General features: G+C 39.3%; 1 protein-coding gene across 1 annotated transcript in view; it reads left to right on the top strand.

The window, feature by feature from the left end:
- The first annotated feature begins 934 nt into the window (after positions 1 to 934).
- Positions 935 to 27876, top strand: part of LOC125897423 (trace amine-associated receptor 1-like) — a 32956-nt gene continuing 6014 nt past the window's right edge. The window contains exon 1 of the mRNA XM_049590761.1: positions 935 to 1823. Within this exon, the coding sequence (XP_049446718.1) occupies positions 950 to 1823 (874 nt within the window). The 5' untranslated portion in view covers positions 935 to 949. The remainder of the gene's footprint in view (positions 1824 to 27876) is intronic.

Below are 27876 nucleotides of genomic sequence, written 5' to 3'. Positions count from 1 at the left end.
TATAAATTACCCATTAAGATAGAGCTTGTTTATAAAAAAAAAATCTCAGGGGAGCATTCAACTGGACTCCCCTACAGAGGTCCGGGCTTGCAGGTGATTATCTCTGTGGCATCAAAATCGCACTACAGCCAAGTACCCAAAGTTGGCAACCCTGGTTTAATATGTGGTGATAATGCTGAACATTAATCCTGAAAACACCTTTAACTGCACCAAATAATGATGTCACAGTGTTATGACACAGCTTTGAGTACTCTTTTTTTTACATCACTGCAGAGAGGTTGGAAATCAAACCAGTGAAGGTCAGCAAAAAAAATGTTTTTTTCTGTTAAAATGTGTTTGAAGTGCAAAACACTGAATTTGAATTATTTTCTGACCAATTTGAACAAGTGAGGTTTGTTTTAAGGAAAAGTAGTCATGCTGCTTCATGGCCCATAGACAAAGTGCATAGTTATGTGATTATAGGTTTATTTGTTTTAAAAAATGCAGATGAAGTTGCTGAGATGAATTTAAGAGTAATAACATTTAATGGTGTATGGGTATGGCAGTTAAAGCATGATGCAAATATAGTTCACAAGCAGCTCTATGATAAGTCATAATTTTGACTGACATTGAATGCCACTCCCCTGAACATAATATGTAAATGAGCCCAGAATAATAAATCTACTCTGAAGATACTGCTCAGCATGAAAGAGGCCAAGGAGCCCCATCAGTGCAGATGCACAAACAGATGCACAGGATTAACAGGCATGGTGTGAAACATATGAGCACTAAAATCAACCTTTGAATCTGTATGTAGAAAACTTATACTGATGTGTTTTATTTTCTATCTGTAAGGCAAATGTTACCTCAGTAGTAAGATCATTTATGCATGGAAACCACATTCTTTCTCAACAGGTCTGATGATCTCTGCAATGAATCTACAAATGTATCTGGCATAACAGCAGTCATAATGTCATATTTATTGTGTATTTTTGTTGGCTGTTTATCAGTTCTTATAATGTGTGGAAACCTTCTGGTAATAATCTCTATCATATACTTCAAACAGCTCCACACTCCTACAAACTACCTCATCCTCTCTCTGGCTGTGGCTGATCTGCTTGTTGGTGTTGTAGTTTTGCCTTTTAGCACAATGCTGGCTGTAAGCTCATGTTGGCATCTTGAAGGTTTGCTCTGTAAAGTCCGACGCTGCTTTGATATATTTCTGTGTACATCTTCTGTTTTGAACCTGTGCTTTATTTCTGTTGATAGATATTATGCAGTGTGTCAGCCTCTGAGGTACAGAACTAAAATAACTGTCCATGTAATTGTGATCATGATCCTAGTGAGCTGGACTGTTTCTGCACTAAATGGATTTGGTGTCACAATACGGGGACTGAATGAAAAACAATCTAACAAGTGTCTTTTTTTTCAACATACAAATTTAGCAAGTTCAGTAATGGCAACTCTTTTAACATTTTACCTCCCAGGTATTGTAATGTTCATCATCTACCTAAAGATTTTTATGGTGTCACAGAGACAGGTACGCAGCATCCAGAACACAACCTGTCAGAACACAAAGTCTGGAGCAACCATCAGTAAGATGGAGAGAAAGGCCACCAAAACTCTGGCTATTGTTATGGGAGTTTTTCTCATATGCTGGACTCCTTTCTTTCTTTGTTTCACCTTTAATCCTCTCACTGATAATGCAATACCAGCCTCTGTGATTGCATCATTTAAATGGCTTGGATGGTCAAATTCAATGCTCAATCCATTTGTCTATGGTTTCTTTTACACCTGGTTTCGAACTTCTTTCAAAATGATAATTTCTGGGAAAATATTTCAAGGTGATTTTACTCATTTTAAACTCTTCTGACTCATTATTGACTTGCTGACATGGATCTAATGACATGCTTTTACACTTAAGATTAGCATCTCTTTTCCACTTTATAGCATATATTTACATCAAAGTTGTCACTGTCCTAGATATACAGTATCTGCACATACAACTCAGTGTGCAGATTAGCCCCTCAAACTGTATGTATTCTGTGTGAATGTCTGTAAATAAATGTAGTATCATAATTTCATTGTGTTATTTACTGTTTGTATTTCAGAAACACAACATCTCTGTGTTTACTGCAAGAGGACTAGGAATTTTTGACTGATTTTTACTACACAATTAAAAGAAACATCATTTCATTTTGGCTGCAGATGGTAAAGGAATCAAGAAACAGTCATTATTTTAAATGATATTGGTGACTGCAAAGTACGCTCACAGTAAAATCTAAATCAGCAACTTTAGCAGCAAGAAGTGTACTGTTCACAGCACTATGAAGATGAAAAAGGATAACTTCTTGGTTTCGTTTTTTCATTATACGTGAAAAGCAAAAGTAAAAAGTGGCTGTCTGTCCCGGTAATGTATTCATAACAAGTCAACAATATATATGTACATACAAATAGATAAAAATATGTATGTATACTTTCACTCACAACTTCATATTATACACACACACACACACACACACACACATATATGTGTACAGTGGTGGAAAAAAGTTTTCGGACACCCCATGCATTTGTGAAATATTGCATTAAGAATCACTCTTAGGTCTTCAAGTGCAATTTCTTTTAGTACAGTCACAGCCAAAATACTAAATAAAACCTAAAAAAGCCACTAAAAACTTAAAATTGATTGGTTCCATAAAAATGCATAAGAATTTTGAGTACTGGGTCATTTTGGTACCAGTGATGAAGGTCGTTCTTTTTATTAAAAGACACAATTTTTCTTGCCAAGCTTCGTGTCTACATAAAGCCAGCACATTTGAAAGTTCTTCAGACACAAAAATGGCTAAAACAAGGAACCTAACGCAGGAAACACGCCTGAAGATAAAGATTCTCAGCCAGGAAGGGTACAGCTGCCGCCAGATAGCCAGGAAATGCAGATGCAGTCCTTCAGCAGTTGGATACACTCTGCAGAAATACAGACAAACCAACTGCTTGGAAGACAAACCAAGATCTGGGCGTCCAAGGGTTTCTTCAGCAAGAAATGACCGCATCCTGATCCGCATGTGCAGGCAAAACCGCCAAATGACATCACAGGAGCTTCAGCAGCAGTGGTCAAACCAAACTGGCGTTCAGTGTTCCACCCACAAGGCTACAAGGCTATCAAGAAGCCCCTGATCAATGAGAGACAGAGGTTAGCCCAGCGTCGTTGGGCCCAGGCACACAAGAACTGGACAGCCAGGAATTGGAAGAAGATTCCCACTGAGCAAGCAACGTCTGTGGACGTCCAAGTCTAGTTGATATCATGTCCACAGACATGTCCACAGACATGATATCAACTAGACTTGGACGTCCACAGACGTTGCTTGCTCAGTGGGAATCTTCTTCCAATTCCTGGCTGTCCAGGAATTGGACAGCCACTGAGCAAGCAACGTCTGTGGACGTCCAAGTCTAGTTGATATCATGTCATGATATCAACTAGACTTGGACGTCCACAGACGTTCACTTGGACGTCCACAGACGTTCATGTCATGATATCAACTAGACTTGGACGTCCACAGACGTTGCTTGCTCAGTGGGTTTGTGGTCAGATGAGTCCAGTTTTCAGCTTTATCTTCCTCCTGCTAATGTGAGGGTACGCAGAAGGCCAGGTGAAGCATTATCTCCAGCATGTACAGTACCTGCTGTCAAGCATGGTGGAGGCAGTATCATGGTTTGGGGATGCATGAGTGCTGCTGGTGTTGGTCATCTCACTGTCTGTGATGGCACATTGAATTCTACCAAGTATTGTACCATTCTCCAAACCCACATGCTGCCTTCTGCGCGTGCACTGTTCCGTCGAGGTAAAAACTGGATGTTTCAACAAGATAATGCCCCTTGCCACACATCCAAGGCCAGTAGAACTTGGCTGCAGGAGCACAGTATCCAGGTCTTAGAGTGGCCAGCTCAATCCCTGGACATGAGCCCCATTGAAAATCTGTGGTGGATTATCAAAAGGTCTGTTTCAAAGCATAAACCAAAGAATTTAGAAGAATTAAAAGCAGTAATTCAAGAAGAATGGGACAAGATTACCCCTCAACAGTGTGAAAGGCTCGTGGGGAACATGCCAGCCAGGATTAGAGCTCTACTACATGCCAATGGCAGGACTACTAAATATTAATTTGATGATGTGATGGTTATTTATTTTTTGTTCAGTTTTGAACACATTCTCTGTTATTTGTTGACTTTGATACCAACAATGTTGAGAACTGACATATTGAAACTGTCAAGAATTTAGTTTTGTTAGTTTTTCATTCATTCATTCATTCATCTTCTAACCGCTTCATCCTCTTGAGAGTCGCGTGGGGGCTGGAGCCTATCCCAGCTGACATCGGGCGAGAGGCAGGGTACACCCTGGACAGGTCGCCAGACTATCGCAGGGCTGACACATAGAGACAAACAACCATTCACGCTCACAGCCTGCTGATTCCCAAACTCCACCCCTCTTATTGCATTCTGTTTTTATTTATATTTTACACAGCAATCCAACTTTTTTGGAATCAGAGTTGTTATATAATTTAATTAATATTTAATTACATGGGGCACCATTTCCTAGAAAGGAAATATTATTTATCCATTCATTCATTCTCATAAAATATATTAGACTTTCTTAACAGAAATGTATACAAAAGTGTGTGCCAGATACGTAGAACAAATAAACACACACTAATACTCACTGTATGACATTAACATAAAACAATAAATACGTTACTTAGCGCTGATTATTATTAAAAAAACAACAACAAAAAACAGCTCATAGAAAGACTGCGTGCTCTTATTTTCAAATGCGGAAATGACATCATCAGCTGGGTGATCACGTGCTATCCGAAGATGGCCGAGTGATATGAGTGCATTTTCATTCGGACCGGCGGAAAGTTTGTCTCAAAAGTCTGTGTGTGTAAAAAGCAAATCCACCGGCGTAGAACTGAGATCCACAAATGTTTTTTCGATTCACAAATAAAAACTGAGCTCACAAATGCCTGTTCGAAAGTTGTAAATGTTAGGAAGATATTCACAAATGCTTTTCATTTATTTGCAAATTAATTTAATGTATTCACAGATATTTTTTGTATTTGTGGAATGTGTTTTATATTCAGAGTTTACACATTTACACACAGATTGTCAATCTGTTCACACACTTAATTATGAAACGTGCAGATCAAGAAATATTTGTAGATCACCCTCTGTGCATTTACAGGTATTAATGAGACAAATCTAACTCCATATTAACGTTACTTGGCTCGGCTTTCTCTCGCATGCATTCTTCCTACTTTTCTCTGTGCTGTCTCAAGTGTTGCTATAGATTGGTCGTGTTGCTGTGGGATGTGGCAACTTTAACTTTTGAACATTTACACAGCACGTCTTTCTGTTCAACGCTGCCGTACCTGAATCCAAAGTATCACCATATAATAGACGTTGCATTTTTTTTCCGCCACCAACTCAGCCTGTTCATGGTTGCGCTCATGCTCTTCTTCAGCGTCTATGGTGGTCACTGCTGCATGCCGGGTGGTCACTTGACCATACGTGCTGCACACACCAGGATAGCTTGTGGGCGTAATGTCAGCAAACTCCACACACCACAGGAGAGGTAGTCACATTCACAGGCACACGTTAACATTTATTTACATTAAATCGCCAATCGCAGCCTTTTGTGCGGTTATGTAATCGCACAGCCTGACATTGCAATTGCAACTGCGATTAGATCAATCGTGCAGCACTAATGTGGACATTATCTCTGCAAAGGCTGATTCTGTTAAAGTGAAGCAGAAGAATATTAGAGAGGTTTTAGTACAGAAAATTCAGACGAGGTCTCCAAAATGGCCATTTTGGCACATTTTGGCACAGTTTGGCACCATGTGTGCCATTTGATTTTTCTCATGTAAAAATTATATATTTCATTTGTATATCACTAATGGTGTTCAATACATCCAAATGCAACAGTTTTTTGGTATTTGTTTTTTTTTTTAATTCAACCAGACCTCTGCATATTTCCCATTCCAAAAATCGACCACACAAAGCAACTGAATATTGAATCCAAATGGACCAGATTTATTATTATCAAACTATAAACATGTTTCTAACAATACGAACTGTAAAAGCACAGGTAAAAAAAAAACCAAAACCACAATGAACTTTTTTATAAAAATGCAAACTGTAAACACACATAAAACTAAAAAAAAAACAACTTTACACTATTGTCCTATAAAAAGGTTTCTGTAAAAGTACAAACCAAAACTTTCTATAAAAATGCAAAATGTATATAAACACACACAAAATTGAAACAACTATTTACACTATGTTCCATTTATTTACGCAACCATCAGGAATTTACGGGTCGTCATGCCACAGCTGGAAGCAGTTTTTCATAGAGGTGAGGCAGAGAGGAACCTTACACCTCCGGCAATACACGGGAACTCCCTGGGTGTTCCAGCATTGTGACACCTCTTGCAGTGCTTCCTGGCTCTTGTGTCCTCGCTGTCAAAGAAGACAGGCATGCAAGTGGTGCGAGATGGGGATGGTGAGGTGGCTGCTGACCTTTCAGCAAACTCTAGCATCTTCTTTGCCAACACGTCCCTGAAGGTCTTGTGGGTGAGGGGCTTTGTCTGGTCGGGGTCCTGTCTGAACTTGAACAAGTCAGTCAAGTTCAAGTCGGTACTCAAAGATGTCAGTAGATGGTGCTCTAATGCCACTGTGGATACCTCAGGGAGATCGCTCGTACGTGCTCTTCTCATGCGCAGCTCAATATTAAATGAGCATCAGCTAGACCAAGATGGCTAACTTGAGAACAGCGGTGATGTTGAAGCAGAATTCAAGGCCTGGAGCTGGGCCAGAACACTCCCGACCTCGTTCTCTACTTCCCGAAAAAACGTACTTTGTTTTCTATTAAGTTTCTATAACTCAAATACTCAGAGGTCAAAGAATCACTGGAGACATGTAGAATCAGGTGCAACTGAGTTTAATGTGCTCACAGGCAACAAACACATACAACTCAATGAGTCAAGCTCCGGAGCAGGACTGAAGTTTTATTGTCTGTGCATTCCCTTTTATTGCTGGTGAAGATTCTGTTGAGTCTCCACCTTTTTTCTTTAATCCTACCCACTTGAGCTGAACATAACGGTGTCACAACTCTCCATTCTTTCCTTGAAGCCAGCCTACCCACTTGAGCTTGTACATAATGGTGTCCCAGCTTTCCCTTTTTCCCTTGGAGCCAGTTTTACCCATGTAATGCTTTCCCGGGCAGTCTAGGCCCGCCTCCTATTACCAGGGTCATATCAGGCCAAGCTGGAATTCCCCTAACTTTCCACCAATATGTTTGAGCTCATCTTCATGCTATTTTTTTTTTTTTTTTAAAGATGCACAGTGAATCCTAGGTACTTTCCAGTTTTCAAGTGCTCAGTGAGTGTGTGTGTCATGAAAATACATGAAATTATAAACCAGTGTGTGACTGTAAGTGTACAGAGTACATTGCTTTAACACGTATCTTTAAAGGTCAACTTAAAGGTACAGCATAAACACTACAGTAAATGAGTACATTACACTACAGTGAGAACAGTACGCTGCTACACAAACAACAAACCCTGGATAACCAGCGAGGCTAAAGCTGTTCTCAACAAGAAGAAGAGGGCTTTTAGGAGAAGGGATCAGGAGGAGATGCAGAGGGCACAGTGCAAGCTCAGGCTGTGTCTGAGGGAGGCCAAAGAGGCATACAGGAGGAAGCTGGAGAGCAGGATACAACAGAAAAACATGAGGTGTTGAAGGGCATGAAAACCATCACTGGCTGCAAGCAGTCCAAGGACGGGGCAGCAAAGGGAAATAGAGAGAGCCAACGAGTTCAACACTCTTCAACCGGTTCAACAGCATGCATGCCCCCACCCCCACCCCCCCGGTCCCCTGGCTCATACTCAACCTCATCCGCCCTCAGGTCCAGCACGCCTAGGACCGCCTTCAATTCGCCTATCGGGAGAAGGTGAGGGTCGAGGACACTGTCCTGTTTCTCCTCCACAGAGCGTACTCCTTCCTGGACAAAGGAAATGTCTCACTGAGGATCCTCTTCTTCGACTTTTCCAGCGCATTCAACACAATCCAATCCCTTCTCCTGCAGGAAAAACTGTCCAAAATGTGTGCTGACCCCTCCATCATGTCTTGGATCACAGACTACCTCACTGACAGGCCACAGTTTGTCAGGCTGAGAGACTGCACATCAGACATTGTGACCAGCAGCACAGGAGCACCACAGGGGACTGTGCTCTCCCCCTTCCTCCTCACCCTGTACACTACCGACTTCCAGTACAACTTGGACACATGTCACATGTCGGACGACACTGTCATTGTGGGGTGTATCAGGGGAGGCAGTGAGGAGGAGTACAGGAACGCTGTGGAGACTTAGTGAAATGGTGTCAACTGAACCAGCCGCAGATTAACATCATCAAAACCACGGAGATGGTCGTTGAGTACAGGAGGAAAAGTCCCCACCCGAAGCCAGTTTCCATAGAGGGGGCGGAGGTGGAGGTAGTCAACTCCTACAAGTACCCTTGCCTGCAGCTGGATAGCAAGTTGGATTGGTCTGTAAACTCAGACCATCTCTACAGGAAAGGGCAGGGAAGCTACTGCAGATGTTTTATCAGTCTGTGGTGGCCAGCATCCTGTTCTATGCTGTGGACAGCCTGAGACTGGACAAACTCATCAGGCATGCCAGCTCTGTGGTGGGCATGGAACAGGAGTCTGTGGTGGCAGTGGCAGAGAGGAGAACCATGGACAAACTGCTGGCTATTTTGCACAATGACAGCCATCCTCTGCACACTGCCATCAGCTCTCAAAGGAGCACGTTCAGTGGCAGACTGCGGCCACTGAACTGGCACGCATGTCAGGACTGGCGAAAAATTTTAGAAAATGAAAAAAATGAACCCCAAAAGTGCCAAAACGGCCTCTCTAGCGCCACCTAGGCACACTAAAATGGCCGCTGCGGCCCATGGGGATGTTGTAGAAAGATCAAACCAAAGCTGGCTTGTTCGTCTCATCGTGACCTACAAATCACGCACTGACAACCCAGACCTAAACCCAAGAGGAAGTGAGCTATTTGCCCTTTCAAAGTAAGATTTTGCCTCAAAAATGCTTTTTTTTCAAAAAATACCTTCTCCTAGACTGTTTTTTGTATTGGCTTCAAACATGCACACATGCCAGGCCAACTCCTGCTGAACAGATCTTCTGTATAACAAGAGAAAGAAATAGATTGACAAGTAGAGGACACAATCATACCAGTTAGGTGTTTAAAATGAAAAGCTTCAGAGAAAATAAACAGTGAACTTAAAGTAATTATTGAAAGGACAATAAAGACTGGTCATATTTGAATCTGTGCATTACAAGTACTGATTGCAAAACTGTCAGTTTGGTAGCTTGACAACTAAGGAGAGTTTACCCACTTATAGTCGCAGTTGTGCTGAATCTGGGATCCTTTTTTGCAAAAAACTGCTCACAGAAACTTTCATGTTGCTATGCAACGTCTTTGTAAGTCATATTATTCCCAGTACAGTTGCCCAAATCATTTAATTTAGGCTCACAAAGTAATGCATTTGTTGGTTCCTAAACTCATACACTGGTTTTGAGTGCGCTTGTTGGAATAACCAAGATTTAACAAGCAACCCAAAACCTAGGCTTAGATATATGCCTAAATTCCAACTGGTGAAATTAAAGTACAGAAACAATTTCGGTGCATGTAACAGGAATCCTAAAACGTTACTGTGAGCAGCATGACTGGGACTGAAAGTGGGTAATCTCTCTTGAGGTCTGGGCTTTTACTTTGTACAACAACAGCAAAATATTTAATTTTAACAGAGTTTTTTAGTTTAGTCATGCCATTAATTAATAATGAATGAATGCAAATGAATGAATTAGTAGGATATTCTTCATTAATGGTTCAAAAATGAAAAAAACAACAACATGCAGCTGCAATATTTACAACAAACAATTTTACTTACAGAAACAGTCTTAAAGAAGGCAGAATGATCATCTCCCAAGATGACTGATAGTCCCCAAAGACAAAGGCACCTGATGTCCGTTGGCTCAGTGGTCTGGAGAGGGCAAAGAATATAACATAGTTTACCAAGGATACTCAGATGTATCCTTAGTAGATGTATCCCACCCCCAACAATTTGTTCTGACAAAAATCGCAAATCTTCAAGAAAAGACAGAAGAGGACATTAAAGAAGAGGAGAGAGGACAGGAGAGAAGATGAGAGAATGGAAAGGAAAAGAGGAGATGAAAGGGAAGAGGAGGAGAGATGAAACAAAAAAACAAGAGCGCAAAGCAGAAAAGAATCAGAAAAGGGAGAAAAATGCAACGGCATGAGAGGTAAAGAAATGAGATTCGAAAACACAGAGGTAAGGGGATAGCAATCAAAAGAGGAAAGACAGCAAGGTAGAGAAAAGAGGAAACAGAGAAAGTAAAGATAAGGGGAAAAGAGAGACACTTAAACTGCGGGAAGACAAGGAGTAGACTGATGTAGACAACTCAACTCACCTTCGTCCGACGTAACAGCTCAGCCAACAGCTGTCCAGTAAGGCCTTTCTTCTTCCTGAACAGGTCCATCAGGCTTGGAGAGAAACGGTCACGTGCATCAAAGAAGTTTTCTCTGAGGTTTTTCCCAACCACTCTGCTGAACTCGTAATAAACCTGAAACGTGAAACACAGCAAACAATGTATAAGCCCATGGTCAAATGGCCTTATCTTTCACCCTTAACACGACATGCTATGAGACTGCTATTAGACTGCTATCTGCTATCAGACTGCTCTTCCACATCATTCATCCATTTTCCTGCTCCATCTTGTATTTTTGGTCCGCAACAACAAAAAAACCAAAATCTATATTTAGACGAGTTCTGCCTACTTTTCTATTTGACTTTAAACATGCCTCTGCTTTTCTGAGTGCAACTTGATTCACATGCCACTTAATAAGGAGCTACAGTATATGTCCATCAACAAAGTGCAGGAAAGATTAGTCCAGAGTAAAACTGGCAAAAGCTGTCATGAGCCACTCCTCCCTCTACCTCTGCTCTCCAACACCCCCCCTCCCCTTCCCTGCTTTCCTGTTAGTGTTAGCACTACTCGGCTACCACGCTAACGCTCCAACTCCAACTCTCCGGGAGCCGGGCTCACGGTCCCACGGAGAAGAGTTGGAACGTTAGCATGGCAGCCCATTAGTGCTAACGTCCCCACGCTTCTCCACCAGGTTCATTGAGTCGGAGCCGAGAAGTGTGGGGACGTTAGCGTTAGCACCAGTCGGCTGCCATGCTAACGTTCCGGGAGCCTGCTTCCTGGCGGGCTCACGGAGAAGAGAGGAATGTTAGCGTTAGCTCCCAGAGTTAGCACTAGAGCTACTACGGCTACTGGAGTAACTTGCAGCTATGGAGCGCTTTTACCAGCTCTTCTAGTCACTGAGCCTTGCCTCCATTTCAGCAAATATATTGCATTTATTACAGGGACCATCATCACTGAAGTAGGCAGGGGAATAGCTAAACATAGCCGCCAGGCTGCAATTTACAATGCTAATTGCAAATGTTAGCTGGGCTGCCGGGCTACTCACCTAACACAACCGAAACGCCTGACCCATTGCTGGGACAGAGCCGCTAATAACTCAAGCTCTGGACATTAACCCATGCTACGAGTTCTGTCCCTTTCTTTATCCGACAACTTCTTCGCCAACAACCGTTGTTTCTTTAGAGGTAATGTCAGGGTGTGTGAGGTCATGCTATACGCCAGATGAAATTACACCTCTAGTTCTTCTTCTTCTTTTAATTCCTTCAATCTAGAAATGATGAATTTCGCTTATTGCTCCTTTAACAAGGGATTAAAATCAAATTTATGAGAACAAAGGAAACATTTAGGAGAAAAAAACTCACTAATTTACGAGAAAAGGTTTGAGAAAAATCTCACAAATGCAGGAAAAAACCTTCATAGATGATGGTGATACACAGTTATGTGCAGTGACAGCCCTGTTCAATCCTGTGATTAAAAAAAAAAAAAAAAATCCTGCTCCTCCATGGTGTTGATGGCTTGTGGTTAAAAAATAAATTATTTGTAAAGTGGAGGGGACACAAAGAGGATTTTAAAAAGTGAGAGGGACATGTCTCCCCTGTCCCCAGTGGAAATTAAACCCTAGATTACAATAAATCTATATTTTGATACTGCATAAAGTATATGTTAACGTCTGGGCGTTGTAATGTTAACTCTGTGTTTATGTTCCCTTCAGATTAGCTAACGTTAAGTAAATTTACATTACTAAGCCCATATAGTCAAGTAACCTAGACAGTTTAAGTTAAAATGTCATAGCTTTGTCCCATGCATTAACAAAGCATTTTCACTGGATTTTTGTTTATTTGTTTCAAATAATTAACCTTAACCTAGCCTGTTTCAATTAATGGTCGTCTCAAAATGCAACGTGTTCACTAACGTTAACTTAAGGGCACTTACCAGATTCAATAGGCTAAACCGTAGTACAACAACAGACCGTCGTCTCTTTTTCTCTCGTCTCTCCTTCTCTCCTCTGCTGCACCATGTGCATGACTGCAGCTGCCTCACACGACCGCTGCTTCTGTGCTGTCGGTCGGGTGTTCAATGAGGCTAATAGTTAGATAACGGGAAGAACGTCACATCTAAGGTTAACTACGTAAACGTACAATATGTAATCACCGGATCTATGTTAAATATGTTTGAGCTGTGTACGTACATTGTCCGAAATGTTTCCAATAGTGTTGCAATCCAGAGGTATCCACAAAATGCCACTAGAGTAAGAAACACAATGTTAGCTAACAAGTGAAAAATGTCCATGTAACTGAACGGTGCAACCGTTTGAAGCAGCCCCTCCTCCCCCACTAACAGATAAAAATGACCGTCGAACTGGTAAACTGTAAAATACACGGTTAAAACAGACATTCCCACGGCAGCTGGCTCCACAAAGTCCCAGACACATCAAGCTGACTTCAGAGAATGAATCTCAGCTGTGGCTCACTTTCTGAATTTGAGCAAAAGATGCAACTGCCGATCTGTATAAGTTAAAATGGTGGCCCTTCACAACTCAGTGGAGATAAAAAGGTGTGGTCATGACTAAAACTTAGGGATTTAAGGCCATTCAACTTAAACTTATTCACACTTTTGACTATGTCTACAAATTATAAAAATATACTTAACATTTTATAGTAATGTAATAAAACTTAAATCATTTACGTACATTGACTGTGTTTACAAGGTCTTTAGTATCCCGGTTTTGATTGGGTTTTTTAAGTATCCCGTTTTTGTGTTTGTGCATGTAAACACCATATCCTGAATTCAGAAACCGGGTTATGCCCTTTTCCCGGTTTCAAGAAACCCGGTTTTGCCACCTGGAGTACTCCGATAGAAGCCGGGATACTGGAGCATGTATACGCCTTATCCCGGTTTCATGAATGGTTCAACTACGTCACACAGCCGGCTGAAGGATGCCCTACTCATTCTGAAGTTTTCTCTCTACTCTGAATCTGTAAACTCCATGAGAACGATCCTATCCCACCAGTCACAGCTACATATTTTCATCCACTGTTGCCTCATACTGCGTGGTGGCAGTGACAGCCGAATACTAGAGCTTGAGATTCTCTGCGCGCCCGGCCTAATAATGTCAAAATATTATTTACAGACTGATTTAACAGACGATCACTGCTGCCATGATCACGGGAAAGTCTGGGTGAGAGGCTTCCACAGAGGAGCGCCCAGTTTGCACCAGCTTTAAACACGTTATTTACTTCACTCAAACTGCGTGTGGCTATTAGCGCTGGTGTTAGTGAATTAGACCTTGTTTATCAGTGAGAATCATTTGCATAGAAATGTCCAATTTTTTTTTACAATATTTATTCACAGCCCTTCACCACCTGGATCCTAAAATAAACACCTGTTTTATTACATAATCATGCTTCCGTGTTGCGCCATTCATTAAGATCCTATGTTTCTGTCATTCAAATAACAAGACTTGTGGTTTAATACTCTTAATTATAACAGCCAACTTATTGAAAAATGTCGTGTTTAAATTGGGCTCGGGTCCATAATTACAGTTAATTGGATGGGCCGGGCCGGTCCCGGACATAACGTGCACAACGTGCATAACGGGCTGGATTTTTTGGGCCCGATCTAAGCTCTACCAAATACCTATCAAAGTTGGTGACGTATTCAATATTTGTTGTCGCTCTCTCCTCCCATTGCTGAAGATGAAGTGGATGAGCCATAGCTGTAATGCAACATGAGTGTTTACTAATGCTAAGCCCGCTAGAAGCCACAGAGGTGTCATTTTTGTCTTACTTCTAAATATAATAAATATATCACATTTCCCGCTCAATCTGTTGTAAACAAAAGACGTAAAAGATGTAACACACGCCTGCGCAGATAGGATGCAGTGATCAGAAAACGGGTTACTGGTATTTATCATGTATACAGGGATATGAATAACCGGGTTTCTCTGTGTTCCATGTAAACATCATATCCCGGATATGCTCAAAACCGGGATAAGCCTCAAAACCGGGATACTAAAGACCTTGTAAACACAGTCACTGTAATTAAAGCATTTAAAGTCCGGGCTAACAGTGTGAAAAAGACTATCGACTGCATAATTAAACCTTTGTGTTAAATATTTAATCTCTCCTTTCATACGGGTATTTTTCCAGACAGAATCAAAGTAGCAAGGGTTATACCACTCTTCAAATCAGGAGATAAGCATAGCTCTACAGACCAGTGTCTTTGCTATCACAACTTTCCAAAGTGCTCGAAAAGGTGTTTGTACAAAAACTAGATACTTCTATTGAAAAGAACAAATTATTGAGTGAGAGCCAGTATGGCTTTCAGTCAAATAGATCCACAGCAGCAACTATGCTAATAGACACATTATTACATTTGCTGAAGACTCAGTGATCGTGAATCTTCTTGAAGGGGATGAGCAGCTTCATGGGCCTGTAGTTAATGATTTTGTATCATGGTGTGATGAATTCTTCCTCCAACTAAATGTGTCCAAAACTAAGGACATGATAATCTGTTTCAGGAAGTCTAGTCCTTGCCCAATACTAACCAGCATTAAAGGTGCAAATATTGAGCTGGTGGACAGCTATAAATACCTGGGAGTAGTTGTGGATAATAATCTGTCCTCTGATTCTCATGTTGCCTCCACAACAAAAAAAAGTCCAGCAATGGCTTTATTTCCTGAGGAAAATGTCTTCTTTTAATGTTTCCTCCGAGATGATGACCCTGTTTTATAGAAGTTTTATTTAATCTGTTTTTTTGTTCTGCATTGGTGCTTGGTATGGAAACCTGGCTCTGGCCAATAAAAACAGCCTTGGTAGTCTGATCAAAGTGGCCAGTAAAGTTTCAGGGAGGAGTCAAGTCCAGCTTACTGACCCATATAGCAGGCAAGTGGTCAGGAAGGCTTTTTCGAGTGTGTAAATCACCCCCTTCTTTCTGAATTTGTAGTGTAGCCTTCATGCCGTCGGTGGAAGGTGCCTGCTCTTAGGACAAAGAGATTTAAGGTTTCCCTTGTCCCTTCAGCCATTCAATTGTTGAATGGCAGATAGTCTGTACATTGTTTATGTGCTTATATGTCTATTTGTTCAGGCTGCTGAAATCTGCACTTTGCATTAGCACATTGCACATTGATGCTGATTATATTGCTATTAATTTTCATTTATTCTCATTTTTAAGCCTTCTAGAATCTGCCCATTATGTCATGTTATGTGTTTTTGTCCATCAGTGTTTTGTATGTTGTATGTTTTGTGTATTTTCCTGGCTGCAAACCAATTTCCCTGAAAGGGACAATAAAGATACTTTGACTTTGACAGCATTAGCTTTAAGGAACATAATGAAAGAAATAACTACTGCAATAGAAAGCAAGAAATATATTTATTGATTCAAATAAAGCTTTTGACACAATTGACCATACTATTTTAATTTCCAAGTTACATGCATATAGTGTGAGAGGGATACCTTTAAACTGGTTGAGCAGCTACTTAGACCACAGACAGCAATATGTACAGTTTGCTGGTCATAAATCCAAATGCATTAAGATTGAATGTGGAGTCCCACAAGGATCTGTTCTGGGGCCTAAACTTTTATTTTGTATATCAATGACCCAATATTTTAGCTATATATATATATATATATATATATATATAGCTAAAAGCTCTGCTGGTTTTCTACCCAGAAGTATTTGTAAACAATAAGGCGATTCCCTCCATAGACGGATGAGTCATGGCCTTGTAAAAGATTATGTTTGTTTCTTTTAGTTGGCGAGAATGTGTCGCCGCAAACGCGACAAACATCCACTAACTTTGACGGCGTTTTCTGCGAGAGCGGCTGAGCCATTTTGTACCGCTACACGTGTTTCTAGTGGGACTATGTTTACAAGCACAAGAGTTCAGCAAGCCACCGAAGGACTGCCCTGCAGATTTACTATTGGTTCTGCAACGTAGGGAGTTTTTTTTAAACTCAGAAATTGTATCCGCCCATCTAAACACAAAATCAGGGAGAAAGTCATCAGTCTTTAGTTAAGCAAAGCGTCTAAAGACTGACTTGTGAGTCTAATACAAACCTGACTTTCTGTGAAAAGAGCTGGCCATCGATGGACCATCTGGCTGATGGCAGGCTTGTCTTTGACAACTTCTTCTCTGCGAAGAGCAAATGTCACATCCATTTCTTTCTTAACAAGGGATTAAAATCAAATTTATGAGAACAAAGGAAACATTTAGGAGAAAAAAACTCACTAATTTAAGAGAAAAAGTGTGAGAAAAATCTCACAAATGCAGGAAAAAACCTTCACGGATGATGGTGATACACAGTTATGTGCAGTGACAGCCCTGTTCAATCCTGTGATTAAAAAAAAAAAAAAAAATCCTGCTCCTCCATGGTGTTGATGGCTTGTGGTTAAAAAATAAATTATTTGTAAAGTGGAGGGGACACAAAGAGGATTTTAAAAAGTGAGAGGGACATGTCTCCCCTGTCCCCAGTGGAAATTAAACCCTAGATTACAATAAATCTATATTTTGATACTGCATAAAGTATATGTTAACGTCTGGGCGTTGTAATGTTAACTCTGTGTTTATGTTCCCTTCAGATTAGCTAACATTAAGTAAATTTACATTACTAAGCCAATATGGTCAAGTAACCTAGACAGTTTAAGTTAAAATGTCATAGCTTTGTCCCATGCATTAACAAAGCATTTTCACTGGATTTTTGTTTTTTGTTTCAAATAATTAACCTTAACCTAGCCTATTTCAATTAATGGTCGTCTCAAAATGCAACGTGTTCATACCTACCTCTTGAAGCTCATCGAGAGAATGCCAAGAGTGTGCAAAGCAGTAATCAGAGCAAAGGGTGGCTATTTTGAAGAAACTAGAATATAAAACATGTTTTCAGTTATTTCACCTTTTTTGTTAAGTACATAACTCCACATGTGTTCATTCATAGTTTTGATGCCTTCAGTGAGAATCTACAATGTAAATAGTCATGAAAATAAAGAAAACGCATTGAATGAGAAGGTGTGTCCAAACTTTTGGCCTGTACTGTATATATACACTTCCCAATAGTATAAGTTGACTTGCAGTTTATTATAGTTTATAGTTGGAATTCAAGAAAAACATACAAACCCCAAAACATATTTCAATTACTTTTTACTCTAATGTATTATTCTGTAATTAGTTATCATTTACTGGGATGTGTGGTTATTTTTTCCTGCTAAGCACATCATCATCAGCAGATGGCCCTCTAGAGCATCAGTAGCTAATGCCAGTAGCTGACACTTACGCCTGTCAGTTGCCTGATATCTGTGATAGGTCGCAGGTTTTGGATGCGGTAAACTCTCTGATATGTGCATGCAGATTTGGGATATGTGCGGACAAATTATGATAAATGATAGTCATGATGATTCATTTTATTTGTGTGCCTGATATGCACAGCACATACAGGAACACATATACTTATTTTTCTTCTTATTATTATTTTTCTTCCACCAGATTTCGGTGCGTAACTTGTGCCACAGCTTTGAGCCCACACAGGGTCTTCATAAAACATATAGATTCAAGATTCAAGAGTGTTTATTGTCATATGCACAGTAAGGACACGTGTTTCCCTGCAGAATAAAATTCGTTCTTTTCTGTCACCAATTAATGCTAAACAATATAAATCTGAAGTGTAAAATAGATCAATATATATATGGTGTGCACTGTTTTAATATCTCCTTGCTTAGTGTAATATTAATTTGCCTGACGTGGCTGGATCTGTGAGCGTTTGGTTGCTAAGAAGACTGTTAAGAGTGGGTCAACTCGACCTTACAACTCCTTAGTGAAAGGTCTTCTTAAGCTAAGTGCGAATCTGGGAAATGCGTTTTTCTTTCACGGGAGGCTTAAGTGCTCTTAGCGCTAAGAGCCATCTGGGAAACGCAGCCAATATAAGTATACTTGAGTAAAGACTTAACATGCAAATACATTGAATTTGATTGTAGCCGGGAATGAGTCTGAGTAGTTAGTTAGCTAGCAAGCTTCTGTGGGAAAAAAAAAGAAAAAAAAAAAAGCAGGCATTGATCGAAATAATTCTGCTAGCTAAACTAGAAGACAGTCTGGAACATACATGAGCTGAAGTCAGTTGAATGATTGAACAGCGCATGTTCTAGAGATTTCAGCTTGGTAATTTGTGTGAAGTAGGACTATAGCTGAATTAATGGTTACAGCAAAATAGCCTAGTACAATACTGTGCTGCCGGTATCACACAGGCTTGAGAGCTAATAGCTGGCATGTAAATGTAGACGTGTTATGACTGATTTCAAAGTTTTAATGGAAGCATAGTAGGCCTACTGAAATATTGTAAGTAAATACATTTTTAATGATCATTATCATTACTGTTATTATGTTGGAAAGAAACCATCTTTTAGCACCCTTTATCTCACTCCGTCTGCATAATTTGACCATGACTTTGACCTAAATGCATTTTCTTTAATTCTGGTGATCTCAAAAGTATTACTAACTGAATGGGCACCCTAAATTTAGTTTGAAATGACACCTTAAATGTTTTTCTACTACGTTTGGTTCCAAAGTTAAGCATATGTGAATATTATTGGCGGCCATCTTGAACTTGACCTCTCCCGGGCCTCAGAGGTCAAATCTGACTTCCCTCCACATCTGAAAATAAACCTTAGGGTATGTACAAACTATGGTAGAAATTTCATGCTTATTTCAAAAAGTGCACAATTTATCTGCTAATCCACTGTACTTACTAATGATTAAATGTAGCGTTATACATTCAGCCACAGTCAACATGTATATATTTAATCGCTTTTCCAACTCTAGTAAAAAATGTTCATTGATAGCAGTTGTAAATTATTCTGTTCCCACTTAATACTAATGCTAATCACTAGCAATTTATTTTACAATTCAAAATTATTATGGAAAGTAAAAAAGACAGTTTCTAAGGGCACTCATTTCCATTTTTCTATGATAAGAACACGTACTTTGAATTTAAAAAAAGTGTGCTTGACTGTACAGATAACCTATTAAGATAGAGCTTGTTTATCAAAAAATAAAAAAATAAATCTCAGGGGAGCATTCAACTGGACTCCCATCAAAATCGCACTACAGCCAAGTACTCAAAGTTGGCAACCCTGGTTTAATATGTGGTGATAATGCTGAACATTGGTGTTTCAGTTAAAGGTGTTTTCAGCATTAAATTATGATGTCACAGTGTTATGATACAGCTTTGAGTACTCTTTTTTTTTTTTTACATCACTACAGCGAGGTTGGAAATCAAACCAGTGAAGGTCAGCAAAAACATAATTTTTCTGTTGAAATGTATGAAGTGCAAAACCCTGAATTTGAATTATTTTCTGACCTCAAGAGAAGCAGAAAATATTTGAACAAGTGAGGTTTGTTTGAAGGCAAAGTAGTCATGCTGCTTCATGGCCCATAGACGAAGTGCATAGTTATGTGATCATAGGTTTATTAGCTCAGATGAAGTTGTTGAGATGAATTTAAGAGGAATAACATTTAATGGTGTATGGATATGGCAGTTAAAGCATGATGTAAATACAGTTCACAAGCAGTTCTAAGATAAGTCATAATTTTGACTGACATTGAATGCCACTCCCCTGAACATAATATGTAAATGAGCCCAGAATAATAAATCTACTCTGAAGATACTGCTCAGCATGAAAGAGGCCAAGGAGCCCCATCAGTGCAGATGCACAAACAGATGCACAGGATTAACAAGCATGGTGTGAAACATATGAGCAGTAAAATCAACCTTTGAATCTGTATGTAGAAAACTTATACTGATGTGTTTTATTTTCTAACTGTAAGGCAAATGTTACCTCAGTAGTAAGATCATTTATGCATGGAAACCACATTCTTTCTCAACAGGTCTGATGATCTCTGCAATGAATCTGCAAATGTATCTGGCATAACAGCAGTCATAACTTCATATGTATTATGTGTCTTTGTTGGCTGTTTATCAGTTCTTATAATGTGTGGAAACCTTCTGGTAATAATCTCTATCATATACTTCAAACAGCTCCACACTCCTACAAACTACCTCATCCTCTCTCTGGCTGTGGCTGACCTGCTTGTTGGTGTTGTAGTTTTGCCTTTTAGCACAATACTGGCTGAAAGCTCATGTTGGCATCTTGAAGGTTTGCTCTGTAAAGTCCGACGCTGCTTTGATATATTTCTGTGCTCATCTTCTGTTTTGAACCTGTGCTTTATTTCTGTTGATAGATACTATGCAGTGTGTCAGCCTCTGAGGTACAGAACTAAAATAACTGTCCGTGTTATTGTGATCATGATCCTAGTGAGCTGGACTGTTTCTGCACTAAATGGAATTGATGTCACAATTCGGGGACTGAATGAAGAACAATCTAACAAGTGTGTTTTATTTCAACATACAAATTTAGCAAGTTCAGTAATGGCAATGCTTTTAACGTTTTACCTCCCAAGTATTGTAATGTTCACCATCTACCTAAAGATTTTTATGGTGTCACAGAGACAGGTACGTAGCATCCAGAACACAACCTGTCAGAACACAAAGTCTGGAGCAACCATCAGTAAGATGGAGAGAAAGGCCACCAAAACTCTGGCTATTGTTATGGGAGTTTTTCTCATCTGTTGGACTCCTTTCTTTCTTTGTTTCACCTTTAATCCTCTCACTGATAATGCAATACCAGCCTCTGTGATTGCATCATTTAAATGGCTTGGATGGTCAAATTCAATGCTCAATCCATTTGTCTATGGTTTCTTTTACACCTGGTTTCGAACGTCTCTCAAAATGATAATTTCTGGGAAAATATTTCAAGGTGATTTTACTCATTTTAAACTCTTCTGACTCATTATTGACTTGCTGACATGGATCTAATGATATACTTTTTACACTTAAGATTAGCATCTCTTTTCCACTTTATAGCATATATTTACATCAAAGTTGTCACTGTCCTAGATATACAGTATCTGCACATACAACCCAGTGTGCAGATTAGCCCCTCAAACTGTATGTATTCTGTGTGAATGTCTGTAAATAAATGTAGGATCCATAATTTCATTATGCGTTATTTGTTTGTATTCAGAAACACCACATCTCTAAGTTCAATGCAAGAGGACTAGGAACTTTTGACTGACTTTTACTACACAATTAAAAGGAACATCATTTCATTTTGGCTGCAGATGGTAAAGGAATTAAGAAACAGTCATTATTTTAAATGATATTCAGGCAGCGTGACTACAAAGTACGCTCACAGTAAAATCTAAATCAGCAACTTTAGCAGCAAGAAGTGTATTGTTCACAGCACTATGAAGATGAAAAAGGATAACTTCTTGGTTTCGTTTCTTCATTATACGTGAAAAGCAAAAGTAAAAAGTGGCTGTCTGTCCCGGTGATGTATTCATAACAAGTCAACAATATATATGTACATACAAATAGATAATGTTTATAATATATAATAATATTTTCACTCACAACGTCATATTATACACACACACACACACACACACACACGTATATATATATATATATATATATACATACAAAGATATAGATATAGATATATACCCTCTCCCTTATTAATCCACAGGTATGTTAAAATTTGCTTTTCTATGATTAGCTTTGTTTAATACCTAATGTAAATGCATTGCAAATCATTCTGTAAAGTTGTGACATGGTTCTGAGATGTATTGGGAACGTATTTTTGTTGCGGTGTGTCTTAGTGAGCGCAGCCATTGAGAATATTTACCTCTGTGAATTTTGTTTTTCTACTGTTTAAGAGATTGTTTGAGAGTATAAGCCAGTCAGCCATGAGTTAATGGTAAATAGAGACATATTCAAACCAGTTTCACTTCCGGTCACTCGCTAACAGGGCGTAGTCACGCCATTTTGAGGTTAAGAGGTTAAGTGCAAGTCTAGGAGAGTGGTATGCTTATGTTGCAGAAAGGTTCTGTGTACGTTATATCAGTGTGGGATGAGTGTAACTGTAATGTATGTGTAAAATAGGATTGAATGTAGTAATGTGAGTAAAGTAAATGTGTTTTTGGGTAATAAAATGTTTTTACTGTTATATTTTATACATATATAGTACATTATATTTAGTTAAGTCTATTCTTATTTATTTAGGAATGAAAGGCATAATTTGAAATTTGTGTTAAGTCATTTTTCTTTAGACAGAATGTTTTATATTGTTTATTGTCAATTTAGTTTCAACATGTATTTTATTTCTCTAACATGTTTTTGTGTGAATGTCAAACATGAACTTGAATGCAGTAGGGCTGTAGTCTGATGGTCAACTAGTTGGTTATTTGGTCGATATGCTCTCGTCCGACCAAAGTCTCATTGGTCGCATAATCGCCATCATCAAAATTGAGAAGTTGGAAGCCCTACAGGATGGAGGCATGGCCCAGCTCCTCCACCTTGATGATATGTTGAGTGACCTGGTGGCCATGGAAGGTGAAGCGGTTGGGGTTGTCCAGATGATGCCTCCTGAGAAGGAAGATTCAGCAGCCACTCAACAGGGGTGCTCCATTCCACCTCACTGTGAACCCAGCCAGCCAACCAGATCTCCAGCTACCCCCACTACGGACATTCCCAGACATTCATTGGACATGGACAGAGACATTCATTCACACACTAACCCATCTACAGAAAACAGAGATGTCCACACATTTCCATCACCTGCCGGAAAAGGCAATGTTATGCTGGCAAGAGACCTTACCACTTCAGCATTAGCCAAGTCACCCACACCAGGTTTTGGTGGTGCTCCTCCTGGTAGGGTGAGTCTGTCTTCCAGCATGGGAGATCAGGTACTGAGGTTTAATGATGTTGCAGCTCTGCTCCCACACAGAGAATTCAAGCTACATGGTGGTCAGATTTCTGATGTTGGTTCTGATTTGTCATACAGTAGCCTTTGTAAACAAATTGATGAAGGTTTGCATGAAGGGTTTACTGAGTCAGAGATGATTCGTACAGTAATTAAGATCACAAAACCTGGTACATTTCGAGAGATGTTGGCTAAAACCCTGAGCCTATTTTATAACTTTTCTCAAAAAATTGCACACCCATAATGAAATGAGTATATCTCTGCAACCACAAGGTCTATTTTGGTGTCATGGTAAAGGGAACAAGATTAAGTTAAGATATGTAAATATCAGTATATGTGTTATATGTGAAGAGTAAATGAAGATGGCACACAGTACAAGCCTGTGTTGCGTTCAGGCGTTATCACGTATATGACCAATTCCAGCACGCCATAGCACAACACAGCAGCATGTCAAGTGGGTCAAAACCGAGAAAAACTGCTAAATTTTTCGTTTGTTATTTTATAGTTTGTTATGGAGTCCGTGATTTCCCCGTGAACAAATGTTTGAGTAACTGTGCTTTGTTGTTTTATGAGGCTCTGGCGGCTTTCAGTCTCTTTGTCTTTAATGTATGGAGTTAGATTTGTCTCATTAATACCTGTAAATGCACAGAGGGTGATCTACAAATATTTCTTGATCTGCACGTTTCATAATTAAGTGTGTGAACAGATCGACAATCTGTGTGTAAATGTGTAAACTCTAAATATAAAACACATTCCACAAATACAAAAAATAATTGTGAATACATTAAATTAATTTGCATATAAATGAAAAGCATTTGTGAATATCTTCCTAACATTTACAACTTTCGAACAGGCATTTGTGAGCTCAGTTTTTATTTGTGAATCGAAAAAACATTTGTGGATCTCAGTTCTACCCGTGTGGATTTGCTTTTTACACACACGGATTTTTGAGACAAACTTTCCGCCAGTCCGAACGAAAATGCACTCATATCACTCGGCCATCTTCGGAAAGCACGTGATCACCCAGCTGATGACGTCATTGCTGCATGTGAAAGTAAGAGCACGCAGTCTTTATATGAGCTGTTTTTTGTTGTTGTTTTTTTAATAATAATCAGTGATAAGTAACGTGCATTCATTGTTTTATCTTAATGTCATACTAGGGCTGACCCAAAAATTCAAAGCTTCGTTCGATGGCACGGGATTCGATTGTGGAAAAAAAAAAAATTATAAGCTTCAGCACTTTGTTTTCGTTTTTTTTAGTGTTAAACGCAACAATCACCCCCACCAGTCCGATACTGACAACGAGCGCACTCAGAGCTGGCAGACATGTCCAAGAGGTCATCGGATGTGTGGTTGCACTTTAAAATATGCCCCGACAACCCCCAGAAAGCAGAGTGCCAGATTTGCCAAAAGCAATTAGCATATCACAACTCAACAACAAATTTGGGAAATCACTTGAAAAATGTCAGTAGTAATTAAAAAAGAAAAAAAATCTCCGACAAGGAAATAGAAAGCCCGATGCACAATGGAGACCTGCTATTATCCTGCTTGAACACAGACAACTAAATTCTTTCAACAATGTGACTCAAAATAATGATAAAATAGATTTTATTGATGTAAAATATGTATTTTCCAGTTCCACCGGTCCGCTCTGAGTCTGGTGTCAGAGACACTTCTGATACTCTGAGTCGCGCATCTGTTTGATGGTGCTGCAGTATGCGCTAAAGGTTTTAATTTAGTGTTCAGTCAAAAGTTAAACACTACTTATCACCGACCATTAGTGTTTTTTCGTTTGTGTCTATGTTCTAACTCAGCAGTTAGAACATAGACTGCATGGGTTAGATCAGATGTAGGTATACTTATATTTTGCATTTTTATTCATTCTTATGAATACAAATATACTTTATGAATAGCTGTATTTATTTTCTATTATTATTTAACGATATAATGGTCTTTTAAATGCTGTGCTGAAAATGTCTAAATCTTAAACCCCATAATTTTGTACTGATTACACTAGCATTGAAAGGTTGTGGAGAGATGTCTGGACGTCATTCACTAGCATCTTCTTTACAGGTTGGATGGTACTGACTTCTGGTCTATTAACAATGTATAAAATGCTGCACCCTGCTTTCGTCCCCCTAGCCCACAACATAAATGTTTACTGTTGCCATGGCAGCAGATGCTGTTTCAGTAGCTAACGTTAGCTTAGCGCAATCTACATATTAACAATGAACAATACAACTACAATATTACATTTCTAAACAAAAAGAGCTACCAACACCAACAGCTGTTCTATCAAAGACCTTAACCAGGGTGTTGCCACTTGTCATATCTTACAACAGTTAACGTAACCTCACTGAAACGATGTAACGTAACTAAACACAGTGCGGTCAACACAGACATTACAACTACATTAGTAAGAGTACACAAATAATAAGATGTGAAGTGCTTTGTGACTTTAATCCTACTCGAAATGAAAAATATAAAGGATGAGTTGACTGATAACTGCCAAATGAAGAAGCAGCCAAGCCACCGTGCCTTTCATACTCAAACAGAAATGTATACAAAAGTGTGTGCCAGATACATAGAACAAATAAACACACACTAATACTCACTGTATGACATTAGCATAAAACAATGAATGCATGTTACTTATCGCTGATTATTATTAAAAAAAAACAACAAAAAAACAGCTCATAGAAAGACTGCGTGCTCTTACTTTCACAGTGTTTTTTCGATTCACAAATAAAAACTGAGCTCACAAATGCCTGTTTGAAAGTTGTAAATGTTAGGAAGATATTCACAAATGCTTTTCATTTATTTGCAAATTAATTTAATGTATTCACAGATATTTTTTGTATTTGTGGAATGTGTTTTATATTTAGAGTTTACACATTTACACACAGATTGTCAATCTGTTCACACACTTAATTATGAAACGTGCAGATCAAGAAATATTTGTAGATCACCCTCTGTGCATTTACAGGTATTAATGAGACAAATCTAACTCCATATTAACGTTACTTGGCTCGGCTTTCTCTCGCATGCATTCTTCCTACTTTTCTCTGTGCTGTCTCAAGTGTTGCTATAGATTGGTCGTGTTGCTGTGGGATGTGGCAACTTTAACTTTTGAACATTTACACAGCACGTCTTTCTGTTCAACGCTGCCGTACCTGAATCCAAAGTATCGCCATATAATAGACGTTGCATTTTTTTTGCCACCAACTCAGCCTGTTCATGGTTGCGCTCATGCTCTTCTTCAGTGTCTATGGTGGTCACTGCTGCATGCCAGGTGGTCACTTGACCATACATGCTGCACACACCAGGATAGCTTGTGGGCGTAATGTCAGCAAACTCCACACACCACAGGAGAGGTAGTCACATTCACAGGCACACGTTAACATTTATTTACATTAAATCGCCAATTGCAGCCTTTTGTGCGGTTATGTAATCGCACAGCCTGACATTGCGATTGCGATTATTCGTGCAGCACTAATGTGGACATTATCTCTGCAAAGGCTGATTCTGTTAAAGTGAAGCAGAAGAATATTAGAGAGGTTTTAGTACAGAAAATTCAGATGAGGTCTCCAAAATGGCCATTTTGGCACATTTTGGCACAGTTTGGCACCATGTGTGCCATTTGATTTTTCTCATGTAAAAATTATATATTTCATTTGTATATCACTAATGGTGTTCAATACATCCAAATGCAACAGTTTTTTGGTATTTGTTTTTTTTTTAAATTCAACCAGACCTCTGTATATTTCCCATTCCAAAAATTGACCACACAAAGCAACTGAATATTGAATCCAAATGGACCAGATTTATTATTATCAAACTATAAACATGTTTCTAACAATACGAACTGTAAAAGCACAGGTAAAAAAAAAAAACAAAAAAAAAAACACAATGAACTTTTTTTATAAAAATGCAAACTGTAAACATACATAAAACTAAAAAAAAATTATTTACACTGTTGTCCTGTAAAAAGGTTTCTGTAAAAGTACAAACCAAAACTTTCTATAAAAATGCAAAATGTATATAAACACACACAAAATTGAAACAACTATTTACACTATGTTCCATTTATTTACGCAACCATCAGGAATTTATGGGTCGTCATGCCACAGCTGGAAGCAGTTTTTCATAGGTGAGGCAGGGAGGAACCTTACACCTCCGGCAATACACGGGAACACCCTGGGTGTTCCAGCATTGTGACACCTCTTGCAGTGCTTCCTGGCACTTGTGTCCTCGCTGTCAAAGAAGACAGGCATGCAAGTGGTGCGAGATGGGGGTGGTGAGGTGGCTGCTGACCTTTCAGCAAACTCTAGCATCTCCGTTGCCAACATGTCCCTGAAGGTCTTGTGGGTGAGGGGCTTTGTCTGGTCGGGGTCCTGTCTGAACTTGAACAAGTCAGTCAAGTTCAAGTCAGTACTCAAAGATTTCAATAGATGGCGCTCTAATGCCACTGTGGATACCTTAGGGAGATCGCTCGTACGTGCTCTGCTCATGTGCAG

This window comes from Epinephelus fuscoguttatus, linkage group LG11 (assembly GCF_011397635.1).
Source record: "Epinephelus fuscoguttatus linkage group LG11, E.fuscoguttatus.final_Chr_v1".
NCBI classification, from domain to species: Eukaryota; Metazoa; Chordata; class Actinopteri; order Perciformes; family Serranidae; genus Epinephelus; species Epinephelus fuscoguttatus.
The sequence above is the reverse complement of the archived record's forward strand: the minus strand, read 5'-3'. Positions and strand labels throughout refer to the sequence as shown.